Genomic DNA, 22,457 nt, shown 5'->3' with positions numbered 1-22,457 from the left:
ATTTTCTATGTTTCTATGTTACTCACAGAATCATACCTTTCAGCCAATGTCCCAGATTCCTCCATCACCATCGCTGTGCATGCCCTGTCCCACCGTCAGGACAGACCCACCAGGGATGGCGGCACAGTCGGGAGGGAATGGCCCTGCAAGTCCTCAACGTTGACTCCGGACGCCATGAAGTCTCATGATTTCAGGTCAAGCATGGGCAAGGAAACATCCTGCTGATTACCTCTTACCACCCTCCCTCAGCTGATGAATCAGTACTCCTCCATGTTGAACACCACTTGGAAGAAGCACTGGGAGTAGCAAGAGCACAGAATGTACTCTGGATGGGGGACTTCAGTATCCATCACCAAGAGTGGCTCGGTAGCACCACTACTGACCGAGCTGGCAGAGTCCTGAAGGACATAGCTGCTAGACTGGGCCTGCGGCAGGTAGTGAAAGAACCAACATGAGGGAAAAACCTACTCAACGTTGTCCTCACCGATCTACCTGTCGCAGATGCATCTGTCCATGACAGCATTGGTAGCAGTCACCACCGCACAGTCATTGTGGAGACAAAGTCCCGTCTTTACTCGGAGGACATGCTCCATCGTGTTGTGTGACACTACCACCATGCTAAATGGGATAGATTCAGAACAAATCTCACAGCTCAAAACTGGGCATCCATGAGGCGCTGTGGCCCATCAACAGCAGCAGAATTGCATTCCACCACAATCTGTAACATCATGGCCTGGCATATCCCTCACTCTACCATTACCATCAAGCCAAGGGACCAACCCTGGTTCAATGAGGAGTGTAGAAAAGCATGCCAGCAGCAGCACCAGGCATACCTAAAAATGAGGTTCCAACCTGAGCTGAAACAGAGGACGACATGCATGCTAAAAAGCGGAAGCAGCATGTCATAGGCAGGGCAAAGCGATCCCACAATCAACAGGTCAGATCAAAGCTCTGCAGTCCTGTCACATTCAGTCGTGAATGATGGGGGACCATTAAACAACTAATGGGAGGATGAGGCTCCATGAATATCCCCATTTTCAATGATGGTGGAATACAGAAGGCAAGTGCAAAAGACAAGGCTGAAGTGTTTGCAACCATCTTCAGCCAGAAGTGCTGAGTGGATGATCCATATCGGCCTCGTCCTGAGGTCCCCACCATCACAGAAGCCAGTCTTCAGCCAATTCAATTCACTCCATGTGATATCAAGAAATGGCTGAGCGCACTACATACAACAAAGGCTTTGGGCCCTGACAACATCCCAGCTGTCGTGCTAAAGATTTGTGCTCCAGAACTAGCCGCGGATCTAGCCAAGCTGTTCCAGTACAGCGATAACAGGGGCATCTATTCGACAATGTGGAAAACAGCCCAAGTATGTCCTGTCCATAAAAAGCAGGACAAATCCAATCTGACCAATTACTGCCCTATCAATGCTATCAAGCAACACTTACTCACCAATAACCTGCTCACTGATGCCCAGTTTGTGTTCTGCAAGGACCACTCGGCTCCAGACCTCATTACAGCCTTGGTCCAAACACGGACAAAAGAGCTGAATTCCAGAGGTGAGGTGAGAGCGACTGCCCTTGACATCAAGGCAGCATTTGACCGAGGGTGGCATCAAGGAGCCCGAGTAAAACTGAAGATAATGAGATTCATGGGGCAAACTCTCCATTGGCTTGAATCATACCTCGCACCTGGGTGTCATGGTTCATCAGTCACTGAAAGTGGGCATGCAGATACAGCAGGCGGTAAAGAAGGCAAATGGTATTTTGGCCTTCATAGCTAGGGGATTTGAGTATAGGAGCAGGGAGGTCTTACTGCAGTTGTACAGGGCCTTGGTGAGGCCTCACCTGAAATATTGTGTTCAGTTTCGGTCTCCTAATCTGAGGAAGGACGTTCTTGCTATTGAGGGAGTGCAGCCCGAAGGTTCACCAGACTGATTCCCAGGATGGCAGGACTGACATATGAGGAGAGACTGGATCAACTGGGCCTATATTCACTGGAGTTTAGAAGGATGAGAGGGGATTTTATAGAAACATATAAAATTCTGACGGTACTAGACGGGTTGGATGCAGGAAGAATGTTTCTGATGTTGGGGAAGTCCAGAACACGGGGACACAGTCTAAGGATAAGGGGTAAGCCATTTAGGACTGAGATGAGGAGAAACTTCTTCACTCAGACAGTTGTTAACCTGTGGAATTCTCTACCGCAGAGAGTTGTTGATGCCAGTTCATTGGATATATTCAAGAGGGAGTTAAATATGGCCCTTACGGCTAAAGGGATCAAGGGGTATGGAGAGAAAGCAGGAAAGGGGTACTGAGGTGAATAATCAGCCATGATCTTATTGAATGGTGGTGCAGGCTCAAAGGGCCGAATGGCCTACTTCTACATCTATTTTCTATGTTTCTATGTTTCTAATACTCTCCACTTACCTGGATGAGCACAGCTCTAACAACACTGAAGAAGCTCGACACCATCCAGGACACAGTAGCCCGCTTGATTCGCATCCTATCCAACACCTTAAACATTCACTCCCTCCATCATCAGCGTACCGTGGCTACAGTGTGTACTATCTACAAGATACACTGCACCAACTCGCTAAGGCTTCTTCGGCAGCACCTCCTAAACCTGCGACCTGAAGGACAAGGGCAGCAGGCGCATGGGAACACTTCCACGTTCCCCTCCAAGTCACACAGAATCCTGACTTTGAAGGTACATTGCCATTCCTTCATCGTCGCTGGGTCAAAATCCTGGAACTCCCTCCCTAACAGCACTATGGGAGTACCTTCAGCACACGGACTGCAGCGGTTCAAAAAGGCAGTTCACCACCATCTTCTCAAGGTCAATTAAGAATGGGTAGTAAATGCTGGCCTTGCCAGAGACGCCCACATCCCATGAACAAATTAAAAAAATGACATGCTTGGCAGTGGGAAATTGGAACAAATCGATCTTCTGAGGCTGACATAGAAACATAGAAAATAGGTGGAGTAGGCCATTCGGTCCTTCGAGCCTGCACCACCATTCAATATGATCATGGTTGATCATGCAACTTCAGTACCCCATTCCTGCTTTCTCTCTATACCCCCTGATTCCTTTAGCTGTAAGGGCCACATCTAACTTCCTTTTGAATATATCTAACGAACTGGCCTCAACAACTTTCTGTGGTAGAAAATTCCACAGGTTAATTCTCTGAGTGAAGAAGTTTCTCCTCATCTCAGTCCTAAATGGCTTACCCCTTATCCTTAGACTGTGACCCCCTGGTTCTGGACTTCCCCAACATCGGGAACATTCTTCCTGCATCTAACCTGTCCAATCCCGTCAGAATTTTATATGTTTCTATGAGATCCCCTCTCATTCTTCTAAACTCCAGTGAACATAAGCCCAGTCGATCCAGTCTCTCCTCATATGTCAGTCCTGCCATCCCGAGAATCAGTGTGGTGAACCTTCGCTGCATTCCCTCAATAGCAAGAACTTCCTTCCTCAGATTAGGAGACCAAAACTGAACACAATATTACAGGTGAGGCCTCACCAAGGCCCTGTAAAGTAAGACCACAGCTGCAGTAAGACCTCCCTGCTCCTATACTCAAATCCCCTAGCTATGAAGGCCAACATACCATTTGCCTTCTTCACCGCCTGCTGTACCTGCGTGCCAACTTTCAATGACTGATGTACCATGACACCCAGGTCTTGTTGCACCTCCACTTTTCATAATCTGCCGCCATTCAGATAATATTCTGCCTTCGTGTTTTTGCCACCAAAGTGGATAACCTCACATTTATCTACATTATACTGCATCTGCCATGCATTTGCCCACTCACCTAACCTGTCCAAGTCACCCTGCAGCCTCTTAGCATCCTCCTCTATAGTTATCCAATATCTGAGCTAGGCAAGTCTGCATTACTTGACAATCAATCAGACAGCCTGGATCTGGTGCGGTATGTCAGTCACTGGATTTATCCCGACCTACAGAAAGTTAGAGCTCATTGTGTTTGGGTAGTGACAACTTCAAAAAGTGAAGGATTTCTTCTCAGCCCATCTGTAAAGCTTTACAGTCTCAGCTTTACAGCATGTGATAAGGAACACTTCAGCAAATCCCTAGAATTACACCACCAATACTTTGGTGTACTTCAAGATTGAATGAATGGTGAAGAATATTAGACTTTTCCTGATTTGTTCAACTTTCATATAAAGTTATGCCCTAAATGGCGATATTTTCAATGGAGCAGTGAGATCTAGGATTGCCAAATACTAATTCTTAAAAGTGGGATTGCAAGTGGAAAAAAGCATAAAAGCCTTTTAAGAAAATGTGCTGAGTCTCAGGGGTTCTTCCTCTCATCCCACTGTGTACAAGCCTTGATGGAAGTCTGTTCTCTAATCTCAGGCTTCAGATGTGTTATATTTTAAGTTTTGTTTGATCTCTACCACAATTAAAAAAATATCTTAATTCATTGGTGGCATAGAGGAAAAAGTTCTCACTGTCTTGCTTTTAGGGAAAGTCTTAAAACTAGCTCTTGGACTATTCAACTGACACCATCTTGGATACTTAGGACTTCTACAAGACAACCATGTTTTCAATATAGAAGTGGACTGAACATGGCTATAGAATGAATATCAAAATTTGTACATCATACCAAATTAGGGGCCGTGGCAAACTGAAGAGTGCAAGAGGATATTGATAGTGAAACGGATAAAAATGCGGTTCAGTGTAGAATTATAAACTAGGACATTTATATGGGGTTGGGGTGAGGAAAACAGAGAATGTAATATACCCTAAATAGCAAATGTAGAGGAGCAGGGAGACGTATGGATACAGAAATACAGATTTTTAAAAGTGGAATTGCAGGTGAAAAAGGCCATAAAAAGCTGAAATGAGTTTCATAAATAGATTCATACAGCACAAAAAGAGGCCATTCAGCCCATCATGCTCAGGCCAGCTCTTTGAAAAAGTTAATCAATAAGTCCCACTCCCCTGCTCTTTCCCCATAGCCCTGCAATTTTTTTCCCGTTTCAAATAAATATCCATTCCCCTTTTGAATATTACTATTGAATTAGCTTCCACCACCCTTTCAGGCAGTGCATTCCAGATCATAATTCACTGTGCAAGAAAAATTCACATTTCACCTCGATTCTTTTACCAATTATCTTAAATATGTGTCCTTTGGTTACCAACCACCTTGCCAGTAAGTTTCTCCCTATCTACCCTATCAAAACCACTCATAATATTGAACAACCCCAGCTTCTCTAGACTCTCTACACCCAAGTCCCTCATTCCTAGTACCATTCTAATAAATTTCCTCTGCTCAAACTATGCACTTACAGCAGTGGCCAGCAAAATACAGCCCCGCAATGGATTCTTTCCGGCATGTCAAGACCTGGCTTCGAGCTTTGAAAGACCTCCACACCTGACCCCACTCCATGTGACGTCAGGACAGGAGGCTGGTCATTGTCTCCAAGGCAGCAGGGGAGTCAATATAGCAACAGGCCTTAGAGACGGGAGGCGAAGATATGGAGACCAGTGGCTGAGGTGAATAGAAGGCGGTCTGGAGTCATGGATTGGACCACGGTCCCCTGGAGGAGGGCTTTTTACTGACACCAATGCGACCACTAAACTGGCGGAGAGTGGCGAGTGCAGAGGCGGGGAGGGTACAGGGCCATCCCCCCCACCCCAGGCCCAACCTCCAGTGATGGCGTGATTGATGGATGATATCTGTTAACTAGTTATCAACTACTACCTAACTAATTAATGCAAAACTGATGTGGTTACTAATTAGTTTAATTTTCTCAAATTTATTTATTTTATACTGACTTAGCACCCTCTGCTCGTTAGGCAATTGGTGAGCAATTTAATTGTGCTCATTACTGTACTAATTACAGCCTGCTGAGTTATTTAACACTAATTGTTACTAGCATTCAACTAATTTACTGATAACAGGCTATTTATTTATTTTTTTGACACATGCCCTGCTCATCAAGCAATTGGTGAGCAATTTAAATTGTGCTGAATTTACTAATTGCAAACTACCATTCCCTAATTTTGCAACCTTACTTACGAATACTTACGAATGTGACACAAATTCTCTGCTCATATTCAATCAGTTGAATTATTACTTTAATGATTTCACGTTTAACAGTTCACCTGTATAACAAAAGTTATTTTTTGGAAATTAAATACTAATTGGCTGAGGATGAAATTTTGCAAAAGGAAAAAAATCTCTTACTAGGATTTTGTAAAGTGACAATGCAAACAACAACTTGTATTTATATAACACCTTTAATGTAGTAAAATGTCCCAATGTGCTTCACAGGAGCGTTTTAACCAAAATCTGACACCGAGCCACACAAGGAGAAATTAGGGCAGAAAGCTTGGTCAAAGAGATAGGTTTGAAGGAGCGCCTTAAAAGGAGAAAAGAGAGGTAGAGAAGCGGAGAGGTTTGGGGAGGAAATTTCAGAGCTTAGGGCCTATGGTTGAGCAATTAAAATCAGAGATGCTCAAGAGGCCAGAATTTGAGGAGTGCAGATATCTGGGAAGGTTGTAGGGCTGGAGGAGATTACAGAGCTAAGGAAGGGCTTTGAAAACAAGGAGAGAATTTTAAAAATCAAGGTGTTGCTTAACTGGGAGCCAACATAGATCAGTGAGCAGAGTGATAGATGAACAGGACTTGGTGCGAGTTAATACACGGGAAGCTGAGTTTTGGATGACCTCAAGCTTACGGAGGGTAGAACATGGGAGGCCAGCCAGGAGTGCTTTGGAATAGTCAAGTCTAGAGGTAACAAAGCATAGAAGAATGTGTAAGCAGCTGATGAGCAGAGGCAGGGGCGGAGTTGGACGATGTTATGGAGGTGGAAATTGGCAGTCTTACTGATGGCGCAGATGTGTGGTCGGAAGATTATTTAAGGGTCAAATATGATACCAAGGTTGCGAACAGTCTGGTTCAGCCTCAGATGATTCTAGGGAGAAGTATGGAATCAGTGGCTTGGGAACGGAGCTTGTGGCGGGAATAATAAATTAAACATATTCTGGAATATGCAGAGAGGATGTTTCCACTCATGGGGGAAATCTAGAACTGAGGGCATAGTTTTAGAATAAGGGATCGGCCATTTAAAATTGAGATGAGGAAGAATTTCTTCTCTCAGAGGCTTGTAAATCTGTGGAATTCTCTGCACCAGAGAGCTGTGGAGGTTGGGTCATTGAATATATTTAAGGCGGAGATGGACAGATTTTTGAGCGATAAGGGAGTAAAGGATTATGGGGAGCGGGCAGGGAAGTGGAGCTGAGCCCATGATCAGGTCAGCCATGATCTTATTGAATGGCAGAGCAGGCTCGAGGGGCCAAATGGCTTACTTCTGCTCCTATTTCTTATGTTCTTATGTTCAGGATCGAGCACATTCGGGGATCAATGTGGTTAATGAACTGTAGTCTAATCCAAGCTTTTTGAGGTTACTAAAATGGACCACAATGTCATAGAGGGACTTCTGGCTGGTATTTCTAAAGCATAAAACATAGCACCAACAGATGAATGGAAGACACTGATAAATATCCACATTTCACTTTACAACATTATATTTTACTGTGATATTCAATCACCAATATTATAATAGACCAACAAAAGCAAACACGATGCCTTGCTCATAAGCATATGATACATCACCTGAGAAAATCCTCCCAAAATAATTCGATGAGATGGTATTCCATTTTTAACTTCTAGATCTATCATTGCTTTAACTGCAAAACAAGATGTTCATAAAAATAAACAGATGTTACATTATATTCCCTCAGTGCACAGAAAATGTCATGCAATCTGCTTCGGACCTTTGTACACGTCATTTTTATTTTGAAATGATAAATTCTGTACTTACAAAACCATCACCCTCCCCCGCCCCCCAAAAAACCTACCCTTAACCTCCAAATCCTTCATAACTACTGCATTTTTTCTCCTCAACCTGTCTTTCATCTTTGAGAATGCCAACCACACCTTCCCCTACCAATACCTCTTCTCTAATGTCCAGCTCAGTCGGACTGTCCTCACTTGGTTCCACTCTTGCCTGCCTGATCATAGACACAGCATCTCCAACAATGGCTTCTCTTCCCATCCCAGGGTTACCTCAAGTCCCCCAAGGGTCCATCCTTGCCACCATCCTCTTCCTCATCTACATTCTGCCCCAGCGACATCATCCACAGACGCATGTGCGCTGACGACAGCCAGCTCCACCTCTCAATCACCCCTCTCTCAATTCCTCCACTACCTACGTTGTCAGACTGTTTGTCCTACAACCTGTCTTGGATGATGTTATGTCTTGAAGAGTCAGACCAGATACTGCAAGCTCAAAGTCCTTTATTACAGATCTCAGAGTGCCTCTCCAGCCAGTGAGGCCTCCTTAGATACAGGTGCTCCCAAAGGATTGTGGGTCCCTTGGGATTCCAGGGGATAAGCCGTCTGGTGGTTAGACATGGTATTTAAAGGTTTACATACATAACAGATGAGCTGCAATTTCCTCTATCTAAATATTGGGAAAACCAGTCATTGGGCTCAATTTTCCCCAAAGCCTTTTTTTTAAGCGTACAAGTTACGCCCATTTTTTGGGGGCCCAAGAACGGCAAAAAGAATGTTCCAAGTTTGATTTCTTCATTTTGGCACAGCCTAGCCTGTCCTTTAGTTTTGGGGGTGGAACCTTGATCTGCGCCAAAAAGATCAGGTTGCTGCGGTAACCAGGGACACAATGCGGGCTGAGGGTGGAAAGTTAAACTTAGAGCCAGCTCGCAACCTGCACAAGCACCTTAAAATGCATTGCAGCAGCTTCACAAGAACAAATATATTGCAACAACTTACCTCCATTAAATTATTAAAGTCCTCCCCCCCCCCCCACGCCTGTGCTGATCCCCGCTCCTATCACAGGCCGAAGGGCTTCCCGGTCCCGCTCCCTGCACCTAGCCCTGGCCGAGTGGCCTCCCGGTCCTCTCCCCCACACCTATCCCAGGCCGAATAGCCGCCAGGTCCGCTCCCCCGCACCTATCCCAGGCCGAATAGCCGCCAGGTCCGCTCCCCCACACCTATCCCAGGCCGAATAGCCGCCAGGTCCGCTCCCCCACACCTATCCCAGGCCGAATAGCCGCCAGGTCCGCTCTCCCGCACCTATCCCAGGCCGAATGGCCCCCCGGTCTGCTCCCCCGCACCTATCCCAGGCCGAATGGCCCCCCGGTCTGCTCCCCCGCACATATCCCAGGCCGAATGGCCTCCTTCCTCCCGGTCCTCGCAACTAACGATACCCAAAAGGCTTCCCCCCTCTCTCTTACCTCTCCTGCTCTCCGGGCATCTGCTGAACTTAACTGCGCCAATTTCCTTAACTCACCAGAAGGTTTTTCTACAGAGGCCACATACGCCGGCCTAAGAAGAACTGGAGTAACTCTCAGCTGGCCAAACTTGCCTAACTGGCCAGAATTGGCACGGGTAGTAGGTTACACCACTTTGGCTGAAAAAAAAGCCTCCCGTAAAAAATCGTAACCGAGTTATGCTGGTGCAAATTGATCAGGGAAACTGGTTTTCTTTTTTTAAAAACTTAGGCCAAAAAAAGTGGCCTGCGCCAAAAAAATGGCGCAAATCACTGGGAAAAATTGAGCCCATTGTCTTAGATCCCCACCACAAACCCTACACTCATGCCACCGATTCCATCCCCATCCCAGTCGCTGGGCTAGATTTTCCCCAAGCAGTTTTGTCGGCACACTGACCTCAAGCGCACCGACTTTGCGCACTGGAAACGGCGCCGGCAAAAACTCGCCCCATCCTGGTCACTGCGTACAGTCCCTGGAGTCCTGGCGTGGAGATTGAAGGGGGGGGGGGGGTGGCGGAGCAACAGGCCAGCGCACAAAGCACTGCCGGCACCTGCGCATATGCTCAATGAGAGCTGTACGCATGATCCTGCCCTCCCAGCGCGTCCTGTGGGCTGTAAGCAGGACCCGATGTTCGCAGCCTCTATCCCTGGCCGAAGGGACACCCGATCTCGCCGCACCCTATCCCTGGCCGAATGGATTCCCGCACCGGCCAACCGGCTGAGTTCCTGGGCAGGTAAGGGCTTTGCTTTTATTTTTTATTTAGTGGCTGTGCTTGTGTGGCTGTGCTTTAATCTTTTGATTGAGGGGCTGGGGCAGGGGGAAGAAATTAGTTTTTGGGAGGGAGGAGGTGGGGGGGGGGGGGGGGGGGAAGGGCAGGAGGAGAAGGAGAAGCGATGAGACTTCCAGACCCACAAGCTGTGATTCCTCCAGTCACTCGGCGCCCCCACCACCTCCCCGGCCCAGCAGCTGTGACTTCTCTGGTGCACGTCTTCCCTCCACTATCCCAGGCCGAGTGGCCTCACGTACAGGCCTGCCCGCTGCCTTTCCCGGCAGACTTTAAAGATAAGGTAGGATTTACTTCTTTTTTTAAAATTATATTTTATTGGTTTGAGCTTTTTCTTAATGTTTGCTGCTTGGAGGTCCGCAACAGTTCCCTTCCCTCCCCTATCCCTACCCTAATGTCTGCTGAATGTGCGCTGCTTATTCTTAACTGCCTGCAAGGTTTTTCAGAGCTGGCCACATACGCTGACCTAAGTGGATTTGGAGTACGTTTTTGCTGGCCCAAGTGGCATAAATGGCCAAAACTGGCATAAGTGTCTGGGAATGCCCACTTTTGAAAAAAAAACTGACCTAAAAAAAAATCGTACCTAACTGGCTTACTCTGGAGCAAATTTTGGGGGGGGAAATGGCATTTTCTAACTTACGCCAGGAAAAACTTATTCCAAAAAAATTGATGCAAATCAGGTTGAACCAGACTGTGTGCAATGTTGCTGTCTATTTAATCTGAGCTGAACCTTACGACACCATATCCTTTCTATTACAAAACCACTTATTTCTGCCTCTAACATTGCCTGCTTCTACCCTTGCCTAAGCTATGCGGCCATTGAAATCCTCATAAATGCTTCAGTCACCTCCAGACACAACTATTGCCATGCTCCTTTTGCCGGCCTCCCATCGTCCCCTCTCCATGAACTTCAGCCCACCCCAAACTCTGCTGCCCGTATTCTACTTGCCCCTCCCTATTTTTGTAGCCTTCTCCAGCCCTACCGTCACCCAAACTATACACTCCTCCAATGCTGGCATTGTGCCTCCCACCCCACTACCACTGGCAGCTGTGTCTTCAGCTTCCTGGGCCTTGTACTCTGGAATTCGTTCCCTAAACACCGTCTTTCCACCTCTCCTCCTTTAAGGCTCTCCTTAAACTCATCTGTTTGTCCAAGCTTGTCACTCCTTCTAATATCTCCTTTTATGGCTCAGCGTCCATTTTATTCCTCCGAAAGCATTATGAGAAGTTTTATTACATTAAAGGCACTATATGAATTGCAACTTGTTGTAGTACTAGTGATTATTTTATAAGTTGATCTTTTTCCCCACAATTTCTTTTGACTCTTACACTCTATAGGCCCAAGTTTCCACATGATTTGCACCTGATTTTTTAGGAGCAACTGGTGGAGAACGGACTATCTTAGAAATCGCAATTCTCCACATTTTTTTTTCTGCAGTTCTAGTCAGGTAGAACAGTTCCACTTTGGAACTGAATTTTTTCTTCAAAAGGGGGCATGTCCGGCCACTGACGCCTGATTTCAAAGTTTCCACAGTGAAAACGTACTCCAAACTAAGTTAGAATGGAGCAAGTGAAGATTTTTGTAGAACTGGAAAAACCTGTTCTACACATTAAAAAATCAGGCGCAGGTTACAAATTAGGTGTCCAGAACGAGGTGGGGGGGAGGGAAGTCATTAAATTCTACAATCAATCCTTATTTATACTTCTACAAATAAATCCAACCTGAATAAACATTTATAAGCAAAGAAAAGATTAAATAAACCATCTTCCTACCTGTGTGAAAATCTGGAGAATGCTGCAGTCAGCCTGAGGCGCCCGTTCTTCCCGCCGAGGGGGGGAGGAGGTGCCCGTTCTTTCCCGCGGGGAGGGGGGGGGAGGAGGAGGCGCCCGTTCTTTCCCGCGCGGGGGGGGGGGGGGACACGAAAGAGAGGAGGCGCCCGTTTCTTTCCCGCGGGTGGGGGGGGGCGTTCTTCCCACACGGGGGGGGGGGGGGGGGGGGCGCCCGTTCTTCCCATGGGGGAGAGGAGGCGCCCATTCTTTCCCGCGGGGGGGGGGGGGGGGGGTGGGTGGGAGGAGGCGGCGCCCATTCTTCCCGCGGGGGGGGAATACAGTGAGAAGGCTGCAAGTGCTGATGGCAATGTGCTTTTATTAAAAAAAAATTTCAAAAATTAAACAGCTACAAAGAACTACATAAATGGCCGAGTGCCAATGTTTTTTTCACACTGCCGGCAACGCTCAGCACAGCGTTGCCGGCAGGAAAAAAAAAATAATTTAAATAGTACCCGCCCTCTTCCACTTACAAAATCGGCGCGAGTGTAGGCTCCGCCCCCGTGGGCTTCGCGCCAGGCAGACAAGGAGCTGCAGAACGCTCCAGATTCGCGATTTTTTTTTAAGGCGCCGTTTTAGGCGCGAGAAACGGGCACCCAGCTCGGAGGGGTGCCCGTTTTTTATCGTGTGGAAACTTGGGCCCCATAACTCTTTTGCACAACTCATCATGAAGCACCTTAACGAGCAATATTAATATAACAGTAAACTAGTGCTCACCTTTTCTCTTCTACATAACATGGTTTAAAGATATCTTACAAAATGAGACATTGGTAAGGAGCTTACCCACTGTACCTCCCAAACCTCAGGACACAGGACAGTAGGACTAAAACTAGAAACCACCTTGATCATAAAAATGCACTAAATTTAATGTAATATGCCTTTTACGACATTGTTATTTCCTCAAGGGCCATTTCACCTATGCTGGAGCTGTTAGTTTCCTGCCTTTTATGCACTCTTGCTCAAAGGTGATGTGGATTGATATGAGTGTTTAAATGGTGAGACCCCACTTCTACCATTTTAATGTTGTACCTGGTCTTTCATGATAGCAAAACCTAATCTTATATGTTGCCCTTCTGGTTGAAATTCCACTTCTATTTAAAAAAAAATCATTTTGAGTGAGCAAATCATTTTCAAGAGAGGCACAAAAATTTACAGTTTTCATTACTATTATTGTGCTTAGGATCAAAAGTCTGATTTTGATGAGATATTCCCCAGGGTACCACATCATAGCAAATATCAGATTTCAACTGGCATCCAGTCACGAGAGAAAATGGAGAATCAATGTGGATACTTTCCCTCAGTTATACCAATCAATTTAAACATTAAAAAGCCCACCTTCCTCATGCCAGCCAACAAAACATTAATTGAACTCAGCATACCATGTGGTAGATATCACAATCTCATTTACATAATTCCCAACTCAAATCGAATTGGTATTCTTGCCTGATTTTACTAAAGAATTTAGGGAAACTGATGACTTAGTTCTGAAGATGGTTTACAATTAAGACTCTTTAGTCAGTAGACAAGACAATCAGCAAATGTAAGAAAGGGTGAAAGGAAATGCATTAGGCACAAGTGCTGCACAAATTATGGTTTTTAAAGCACAAGAATTCTGCATTGAGAGTTAATGATGGTTTAACAGTTTCAGATTATTGTACCTCCATATAATTTAGATGTGTTTGGACTGGCAAAATTAAAATTTTAAACAGATAAATTCGGAAGAACTTCTGGGATAATAAATGCCTGAACTGCCAGACAGAGCATCAGAGGTGAACACACTGAGGTTATTCAAAATTAGATGCTAAAGAAGGAACTTGCATTGATACAGCATCTTTCATGACCTCAGATGTCCCAAAGCACTTTATAGCCAATTAAGTACTATTTTTGAAATGTAGTCACTGTTGTAAGGTAGAAAATTCCAGAGCTGAGGGGGTTGACTTATGAAGATAGATTGAGTAGGTTGGGCCTATACTCATTGGAGTTCAGAAGAATGAGGGGTGATCTTATCGAAACATATAGGGGCCGAAATTGGTCGAAACCAATGGTCCGCCCATTTCTCGGCGGTATGCCAGTGGTACCACTGGGGCGGAGTACGCACGATTTTCAGGACTTCTTTCTTGGCGCTTTGCCGAGCGGAGTGCGGAGTGCGGCGGGCGGGAGAGGAGTGCAGCCGGCGGTGTGCGGGCAGTGAGTCCTTTTCACTCGTGAATTTTCGGTTCCCGAGTTGTGCGCACGCTGCTGCGAAGCTCCACCCGAGAGGCACCGACAAGTGTCCACAGATACTGCCGGCCTGAGTGCGATGTGGGGTGGCCCGAGATCGCTATGGAGGTATGTACACTATTCCCTTATACAAAATAGCACCTAGTTATTTTGATTGGAGGTTTTATTTACTTGTACTTTTAAATGAGTTTTAGTTTATTTCTTCAGAGGTTTTTTATACATGCGAGGAACTTAATAGGCAGTGGGAGAAAGATCGGTGTGGGGAGGGGATCGCTGTGGGGGGGGGTGGGGGAAGAGAGATGGCTGTAGTGGGGAGAGATGGCAGCTGTGTGTTGTGTGAGAGGGGGAGGGATCGCCGCTGTGAGGGGTCAGAGAGAGATCGCCACTGGGGGGGGGGGGGGTGTCGGAGATCGATCGCCGCTGTGTGGGGAGAAGGGGGGGGGCAGAGAGAGATCGCCGCTGTGTGGGGAGAAGGGGGGGGGCAGAGAGAGATCGCCGCTGTGTGGCGGGGGGGTCGGAGAGAGGTCGCCGCTGTGTGGCGGGGGGGGTCGGAGAGAGGTCGCCGCTGTGGGGGGGGGGCGGGGTGAGGGGATCAGAGAGAGGTCGCCGCTGTGGGGGAGGGTGGAGGTCAGAGAGAGATCGCCGCTGTGGGGGAGGGGGGGCAGAAATCGCTGAGGGAGAGGGGGGTGAAGAGAAAAGAGACTGAGGGTGGGAGAGACAACATTTTTATTACAGCTAAAGATGCATACCGCCGACTTAACATCGACTTAAAACTACCTTTTCCAGGGCGGTCTGCAGGGTCGGTGGGATGCCGGTGGTAAGTGATGAATTTTGGAATTTTGGCCGGTATGTTGGCGGTCGGTATGCATACCGCCTGGCAGAATATCGCTGATTGTAAAGGGGATGGAGTATAAAAGCAGGGATGTCTTACTACAGCTATATAAGGTATTGGTGAGGCCACATCTGAAATACTACGTGCAGTTTTGGTTTCCATATTTACGAAAGGATATACTTGCTTTGGAGGTAGTTCAGAAAAGGTTCACTAGGTTGATTCCGGGGATGAGGGGGTTGACATGAGGAAAGGTTGAGTAGGTTGGGCCTCTTCTCATTGGAATTCAGAAGAATGAGTGATGATCTTATCGAAATGTATAAGAGGGAGCTTGACAAGGTGGATGCAGAGAGGATGTTTCCACTGATAGGGGAGACGAGAACTAGAGGGCACGATCTTAGAATAAGAGGCCGCCCATTTAAAATAGAAATGAGGAGAAATTTCTTCTCTCAGAGGGTTGTAAATCTGTGGTATTCGCTGCCTCAGAGAGCTGTGGAAGCTGGGACATTGAACAAATTTAAGACAGTTTTTTAAATGATAAGGGGATAAGGGGTTATGGGGAGCGGGCGGGGAAGTGGAACTGAGTCCATGATCAGATCAGCCATGATCTTATTGAATGGTGGAAAGGCTCGAGGGGCCGTACGGCCTACTCCTGTTCCTATTTCTTAGGTTCTTATAATGAATTTTCCGCCGGGCGGTATATAGGTATTTTTTGATGAATTTCGCGATTTGGGGCGGTATGCTGGCGGTCCGCGGACGGTATAAGGCAGTATATGTCCACCAATTTCGGGCCCATAAGATAATGAGGGGTCTCGACAAGGTGGTTGCAGAGAGGATATTTCCACTCATAGGGGAAACCAAAACTAGGGGACAGAGTCTCAGAATAAGGGGCCGCCCATTTAAAACTGAGATGAGGAGAAATTTTTTCTCTGAGGGTTGTAAATCAATGGAATTCTCTGCCCCAGAGAGCTGTGGAGGCTGGGTTATTGAATATATTTAGGGTGGAGATCGACAGACTTTTGAGCGATAAGTGAATAAAGGGTTATGGGGAGCAGGCAGGGAAGTGGAGCCGAGTCCATGATCAGATCAGCCATGATCTTATTAAACGGCGGAACAGGCTCAAGGGGCCAGGTGGCCTACTCCTGCTCCTATTTTTTCTGTTCTTATCCACTGCCCCAACGATGCCTCCACAAAATCCTACAAATCCACTGGGAGGACAGACGCACCAACATTAGCGTCCTCGACCAGGCCAACATCCCCAGCATTGAAGCACTGACCACACTTGATCAGCTCCGCTGGGCAGGCCACATCGTTTGCATCTCAGACATGAGACTCCCAAACCAAGCGCTCTACTCGGAACTCCTTCACGGCAAACGAGCCAAAGGTGGGCAGAGGAAACGTTATAGGGACACCCTCAAAGCCTCCCTGAAAAAGTGCAACATCCCCACTGACACCTGGGAGTCCCTGGCCAAAGATCACCCTCAGTGGAGGGCGCTGAGCATCTGGAAGGGCGCTGAGCACCTCAAGTCTCATCGCCGAGAGCATGCAGAAATCAAGCGCAGGAGCGGAAAGAGCGTGCGGCAAACCTGTCCCACCCACCCTTTCCCTCAACGACAATTTGTCCCACGTGTTACAGGGACTGTGGCTTTCGTTTTGGACTTCAGCCACCCAAGGACTCATTTTATGAGTGGAAGCAAGTCTTCCTCGATTCCAAGGGACTGCCTATGATGATGATGATGATAATGATGATGTAAAATGCCGCAGCCAATAAGATAATGAACAGATAATCTGTTTTAGCTATGTTGGTTGAGGGATAAATGTTGGCCAGCTCACCTGCCCTTCTTTGGCAAAGTGCCATAGGATTTTTCACGTCCACCTTCGAAGGCAGATATCACCTTGGTTTAATGTATAATCCGAAAGATGGAGCCTCAGACAGTGCAGCACTCCCTCAATACTGCATTGGAGTGTTAGGCTAGATTTTGTGCTCAAGTCTCTGGAGTGAGACTTGAACTCACAACCTTCTGACTCAGAGACGAGTGTGCTACAACTGAGCAAATATTGATAACTTGTACCATTAAAGAGCATCTTCACCTGGACAAGTTTAGTCAAGCACTAAGACCTCCACTGCAAGTAGGTTCTTCGTAAAGGAATAAAGTGAAGTGGGCAAATGGCTTTTCTTATCCTAGATTTATTTTTGTTGCAACCAAAGTAGTACACAAAATAAGATGGGATATTCAAAACTTGATGTGAAAGCCTGCCTTAAAATCAAATGCATCACATAGATATTATTTAGAAAGTAGATCTGAATAATATATTTTATTAAAAATATGGTTGCCAGTTAACTCCATGGATGACTATTGACAATGATCCATGAAGTGACCAGACTGGGATGTTTTACTTTACGAAGTGACTATTTGTACTAAAGATTTTCTGTTCCTTCTGAACCTGCGTCCTCCACCCGAAACTGGAAGTGAGGCCCCGCAATTGACCACGCTGTTTCTCCAAGGCAGTGACGGTGGGCGGGCATGGAGAGCGCGAGCCTGGTTTGGGGAGGGGGGGGGGGTAGGAGAAGAGAGATCCCGGTTTTTGGGGGGGGGGGGGGATGGAGAAGAGTGAGCCTGAGGGGCAGGGGGGGTGTGAGCGGGGGGTAGAAGAGAGATGGGGTGGGGGGCAGGAAGAGAGAAACACGGGTGGGAGGTGTCGGAGGGGAGAGGGGGAACTCAGGGAAGATGGATCACGTCCTTCCAACCCCCTTTACACCCACACCCGATTTCTCAAAAAGCTCAGTGCGTGTGTTATAAGGGACATCATTGGAGTGGATGAAATCCAGAAGTCACGACACTGTCACTATTCACTTCATATCCAATTAACCTGTTAACAATCCTCACACAATGTCCCATCTATGGGCCGGGGGCGGGGGTTAAGGTTAGGCACTTGCACTGGGGTAAGTGACTTCGGCTGGGGGAGGGATGCACTTGCACTGGGGTAAGTGACTTCGGCTGGGGGAGGGATGCACTTGCACTGGGGTAAGTGACTTCGGCTGGAACTTGGGAGGCTTCTGCTGGGTTGTTCAAGATTTGTCCTCTATGGCTTCAGAAGTCAGAATGGATCAAATTGCATTTACACATTCCAGAGAAAGTTCAGGGTCTGGCTTATCCTCCAAAGGGACCAATCAGCAATAGGTCATGTGGTAATGGAGCGCCAATCAGATACACGGTGGCCATTTTATTAGTACAAATAGTTGTGTCCTTTACTTTTCCACATGATTGTTAACCCACCAACTGACAACATTAAAAGGTACATTCTAGAAGGATTTTCATTCTTAGTAATTCTCACAATTTTTTATTGAAATGTCTGAGTACACTACAAAATGGAGAAGGTGGCATAAACATATATGGAGCAGGGACAATTTTAAAGAGGGTGAGTGGCCAGAAGAAATCAAAGATAAAGTCAAAAGATAGGTTTTTAGACTTTTGAAATCAGGGAGCGAGGGCGTTAAAGTGAAGTGGTTTTGAAACAGAGTTGCAGAGAGAAGAGCATAATACAAAAAAAACCCTCAGATGATAGAGAAGAGAAAGCAGTAACAAAGAGTCTAGGCTGAAAAAGAAGGTAGGGAAAATAAAAGCAGAATTAGAGTGGGATTCAAATCATGAAGTTGATTGCCCAAGGCAAAGGAGCGAGGCGAGAATGTAGATAATGGGCGTGAGGAACTTTGTGCGGGAGCAGACGTGAGCCAGAGTTCTGGATTAGCTGAAGCTGCAAAAAGGTCAAGGCAGAGGCAGGAGCAGAACGTTTAGAATCATAGAATAGTACAGCACTGGAATATATTTGGCCCACTGAGGCTGTGCCGGCTGTTTCGAACAGCAATCCCAGTTCGGCCCACTCTTCTGCTCTTTCCTTACATTCCTGCACTTTTTTCTCCTTCAAGTAATTATCCAATTCCCCACAAGGTTGCACACCACTGGATTTAACTCGAGCAAGTAGCCATGGAGACTGATGGAGTTAGCACCAAAATAATCTAGGTGCTACCAGCAGCCACCAACCAAGAAGGTTTTAGCATTGTTATGCAGGATTTTATGTTTGACAGACAATAATAGTATAGCAATAATCCTGGAGTCAATGCTGATGGTGGAGAGGTGGGGTTTATTGTCATCAGTGTGCTTGTGGAAGCTGACCCCATGCTTGTAAATTATGTCAAAATCAACAGGCAACCTCGACGGGATGACCAGATACTTGCAACAACTACCTTCTGTTTTCTACATCCCAATATTAGGGTTGTAACTTAAAGCTGAAAGTCATGATTAACACACTACTATACACAGGCTAACTATGGAGAGGGTTGGAACCTAGCAGCTGAGAGGAAGCCCTTTTGGAATATTTCTTGAGTTCAGAAAAAAAGATTCCTTATTCACTTGTCTTTATTAGACTATCTTCAAAGATTCCTGAAACTGAACTTGAATTCAACAATTGTTTCCTGAAAACACAGCTAGATAACGACAGTTATTTCCCAATCTCTCACCAATTAAAAAATACTATTTTTCTATTTTTCCTACCAAAGTAGAAAACTTCACATTTCTCCACGTTATATTCCATTTGCCATGTTCTTGCCCAATCACTTAGCCTGTCTATATCCTCTTGAAGTCTCTTTGCATTCTTCTCACAACTTGCATTCACACCTAGCTAAGTACCATCAGCAAACTTCGATAAGATTACATTTGGTCCCCTGGGCCCTTGCCTCTGGCCCCAAACTCACACCTCTCCTGGGCCCCGATCACGTCTGCACTGCGATATGTGTGCGCACTAGGTCCGTGCAGCAGAGCAGGTCTCCAGTCGTCTTGGTTAATCCTTGCCACTGGACCATGACCTAGTTCTGTCAAGCCCATGTGGTGGCTGGTGTGCAACGGCCATCCCACGTTAAAAAAATCCACGCACAGGCATCTTCCATCCTTCAGGATATAGTTTAGGACCTGGAATATTAGGTCCTTCATTGAAACACCTGTGAACTCATCCCTTTTTGGCGTGGAAGTAGGTCATCCTTGTTTCGAGGGACTGCCTATGATGCTGATGATGACATTTGGTCCCCTCATCCAAATCATTGATACAGATTGTGAATAGCTGAGGCCCAAGCACTGATCCTTGCGGTACTCCACTGGTTACAAGTCTGCCAACCCAAAAATGACCCATATATTCCTACTCGGTTATCTGTCTGTTAACCAATCTTCAATCCATGCTAGTATATTACCCCCAATCCTGTTTAAAAACGTCTTGTATGGCACCTTATCGAATGCCTACTGAAAATCTAAATCCACTGGTTCCCACTTATCTATTCTGCTTGTTACAACCTCAAAAAGCTCCAACAGATTTGTCAAACCTGATTTCTCTTTCATAAATCAGTGTTGACTCTGCCCAATCCTATTATTATTTTCCAAGTGCACTGTTACCACATCCTTAATAATAGATTCTAGCATTTTCCCTACTACTGATGTCAGGCTAACTGGTCTGTAGATCCCCATTTTCTCTCTCCCTCCTTTCTTAAATAGTGGGATTATATTTGCTACCTTCCAATCCACAGGAACTATTCTAAAATCTATGGAATTTTGGAAGATGATAACCAATGTATCCACTATCTCTAAAGCCACCTCTTTCCAAAGCCCTAGGATGTACGCCATCAGGTCCAGGGGATTTATCAGCTTTCAGCCCCATTAATTTCACCGTGTACTTTTAAAAAAAAACTAATACTAATTTCTTTCAGTTCCTCATTTTCGCTAGCCCCTTGGTTCTCCACTAGTTCCAGGAGGTTTTTTGCATCTTCTTCCGTGAAGACAGACACAAAGTATTTGTTTAATTTCTCTGCCGTTTCCTTATACCCCATTATAATTTCTCCTGTCTCAGCCTGTAAGGGACCCACATTTACCTTTGCTAATCTTTTCCTTTTTACATACCTATGGAAGCCTTTACAGTCTGTTTTTAATGTCTCTCGCTAGTTTACTCTCGTATTCTATTTTCCCTTTCTTTATCAATTTCTTCGTCCTTTGCTGAATTCTAAAATCCTCCCAATCTTCAGGCTTACTGTCCATTTTGGCAACATTATAAGCCTCTTCCTTTGATCTAATACTATAGAAACATAGAAAATAGGTGCAGGAGTAGGCCATTCAGCCCTTCTAGCCTGCACCGCCATTCAATGAGTTCATGGCTGAACATGCAACTTCAGTACCCCCTTCCTGCTTTCTCGTCATACCCCTTGATCCCCCGAGTAGTAAGGACTTCATCTAACTCCCTTTTGAATATATTTAGTGAATTGGCCTCAACAACTTTCTGTGGTAGAGAATTCCACAGGTTCACCACTCTCTGGGTGAAGAAGTTTCTCCTCATCTCGGTCCTAAATGGCTTACCCCTTATCCTTAGACTGTGACCCCTGGTTCTGGACTTCCCCAACATTGGGAACATTCTTCCTGCATCTAACCTGTCTAAACCCGTCAGAATTTTAAACGTTTCTATGAGGTCCCGTCTCATTCTTCTGAACTCCAGTGAATACAAGCCCAGTTGATCCAGTCTTTCTTGATAGGTCAGTCCCACCATCCCGGGAATCAGTCTGGTGAATCTTCGCTGCACTCCCTCAATAGCAAGAATGTCCTTCCTCAAGTTAGGAGACCAAAACTGTACACAATATTCCAGGTGTGGCCTCACCAAGGCCCTGTACAACTGTAGCAACACCTCCCTGCCCCTGTACTCAAATCCCCTCGCTATGAAGGCCAACATGCCATTTGCTTTCTTAACCGCCTGCTGTACCTGCATGCCAACCTTCAATGACTGATGTACCATGACACCCAGGTCTCGTTGCACCTCCCCTTTTCCTAATCTGTCACTATTCAGATAATAGTCTGTCTCTCTGTTTTTACCACCAAAGTGGATAACCTCACATTTATCCACATTATACTTCATCTGCCATGCATTTGCCCACTCACCTAACCGATCCAAGTCACTCTGCAGCCTCATAGCATCCTCCTCGCAGCTCACACTGCCACCCAACTTAGTGTCATCCGCAAATTTGGAGATACTACATTTAATCCCCTCGTCTAAATCATTAATGTACAATGTAAACAGCTGGGGCCCCAGCACAGAACCTTGCGGTACCCCACTAGTCACTGCCTGCCATTCTGAAAAGTACCCATTTACTCCTACTCGTTGCTTCCTGTCTGACAACCAGTTCTCAATCCACGTCAGCACACTACCCCCAATCCCATGTGCTTTAACTTTGCACATTAATCTCTTGTGTGGGACCTTGTCGAAGGCCTTCTGAAAGTCCAAATATACACATCAACTGGTTCTCCCTTGTCCACTTTACTGGAAACATCCTCAAAAAATTGCAGCAGGTTTGTCAAGCATGATTTCCCTTTCACAAATCCATGCTGACTTGGACCTATCATGTCACCATTTTCCAAATGCACTGCTATGACATCCTTAATAATTGA

The 22,457-nt window shown here is 46.1% G+C and overlaps 1 protein-coding gene across 2 annotated transcripts in view; it reads right to left on the bottom strand.

The window, feature by feature from the left end:
- The window catches only part of LOC139275194 (acyl-protein thioesterase 1-like), a 248,433-nt gene that overhangs the window by 164,130 nt on the left and 61,846 nt on the right, over window positions 1-22,457 (bottom strand). For both annotated transcript variants that reach the window (XM_070892333.1, XM_070892323.1), the window contains exon 6: window positions 7,647-7,720. In XM_070892333.1, the coding sequence (XP_070748434.1) occupies window positions 7,647-7,720 (74 nt within the window). The remainder of the gene's footprint in view (window positions 1-7,646; window positions 7,721-22,457) is intronic.

The sequence above is a fragment of the Pristiophorus japonicus genome, chromosome 1, assembly GCF_044704955.1.
Source record: "Pristiophorus japonicus isolate sPriJap1 chromosome 1, sPriJap1.hap1, whole genome shotgun sequence".
NCBI classification, from domain to species: Eukaryota; Metazoa; Chordata; class Chondrichthyes; family Pristiophoridae; genus Pristiophorus; species Pristiophorus japonicus.
This window is presented reverse-complemented; position numbering and strand designations above follow the sequence as displayed.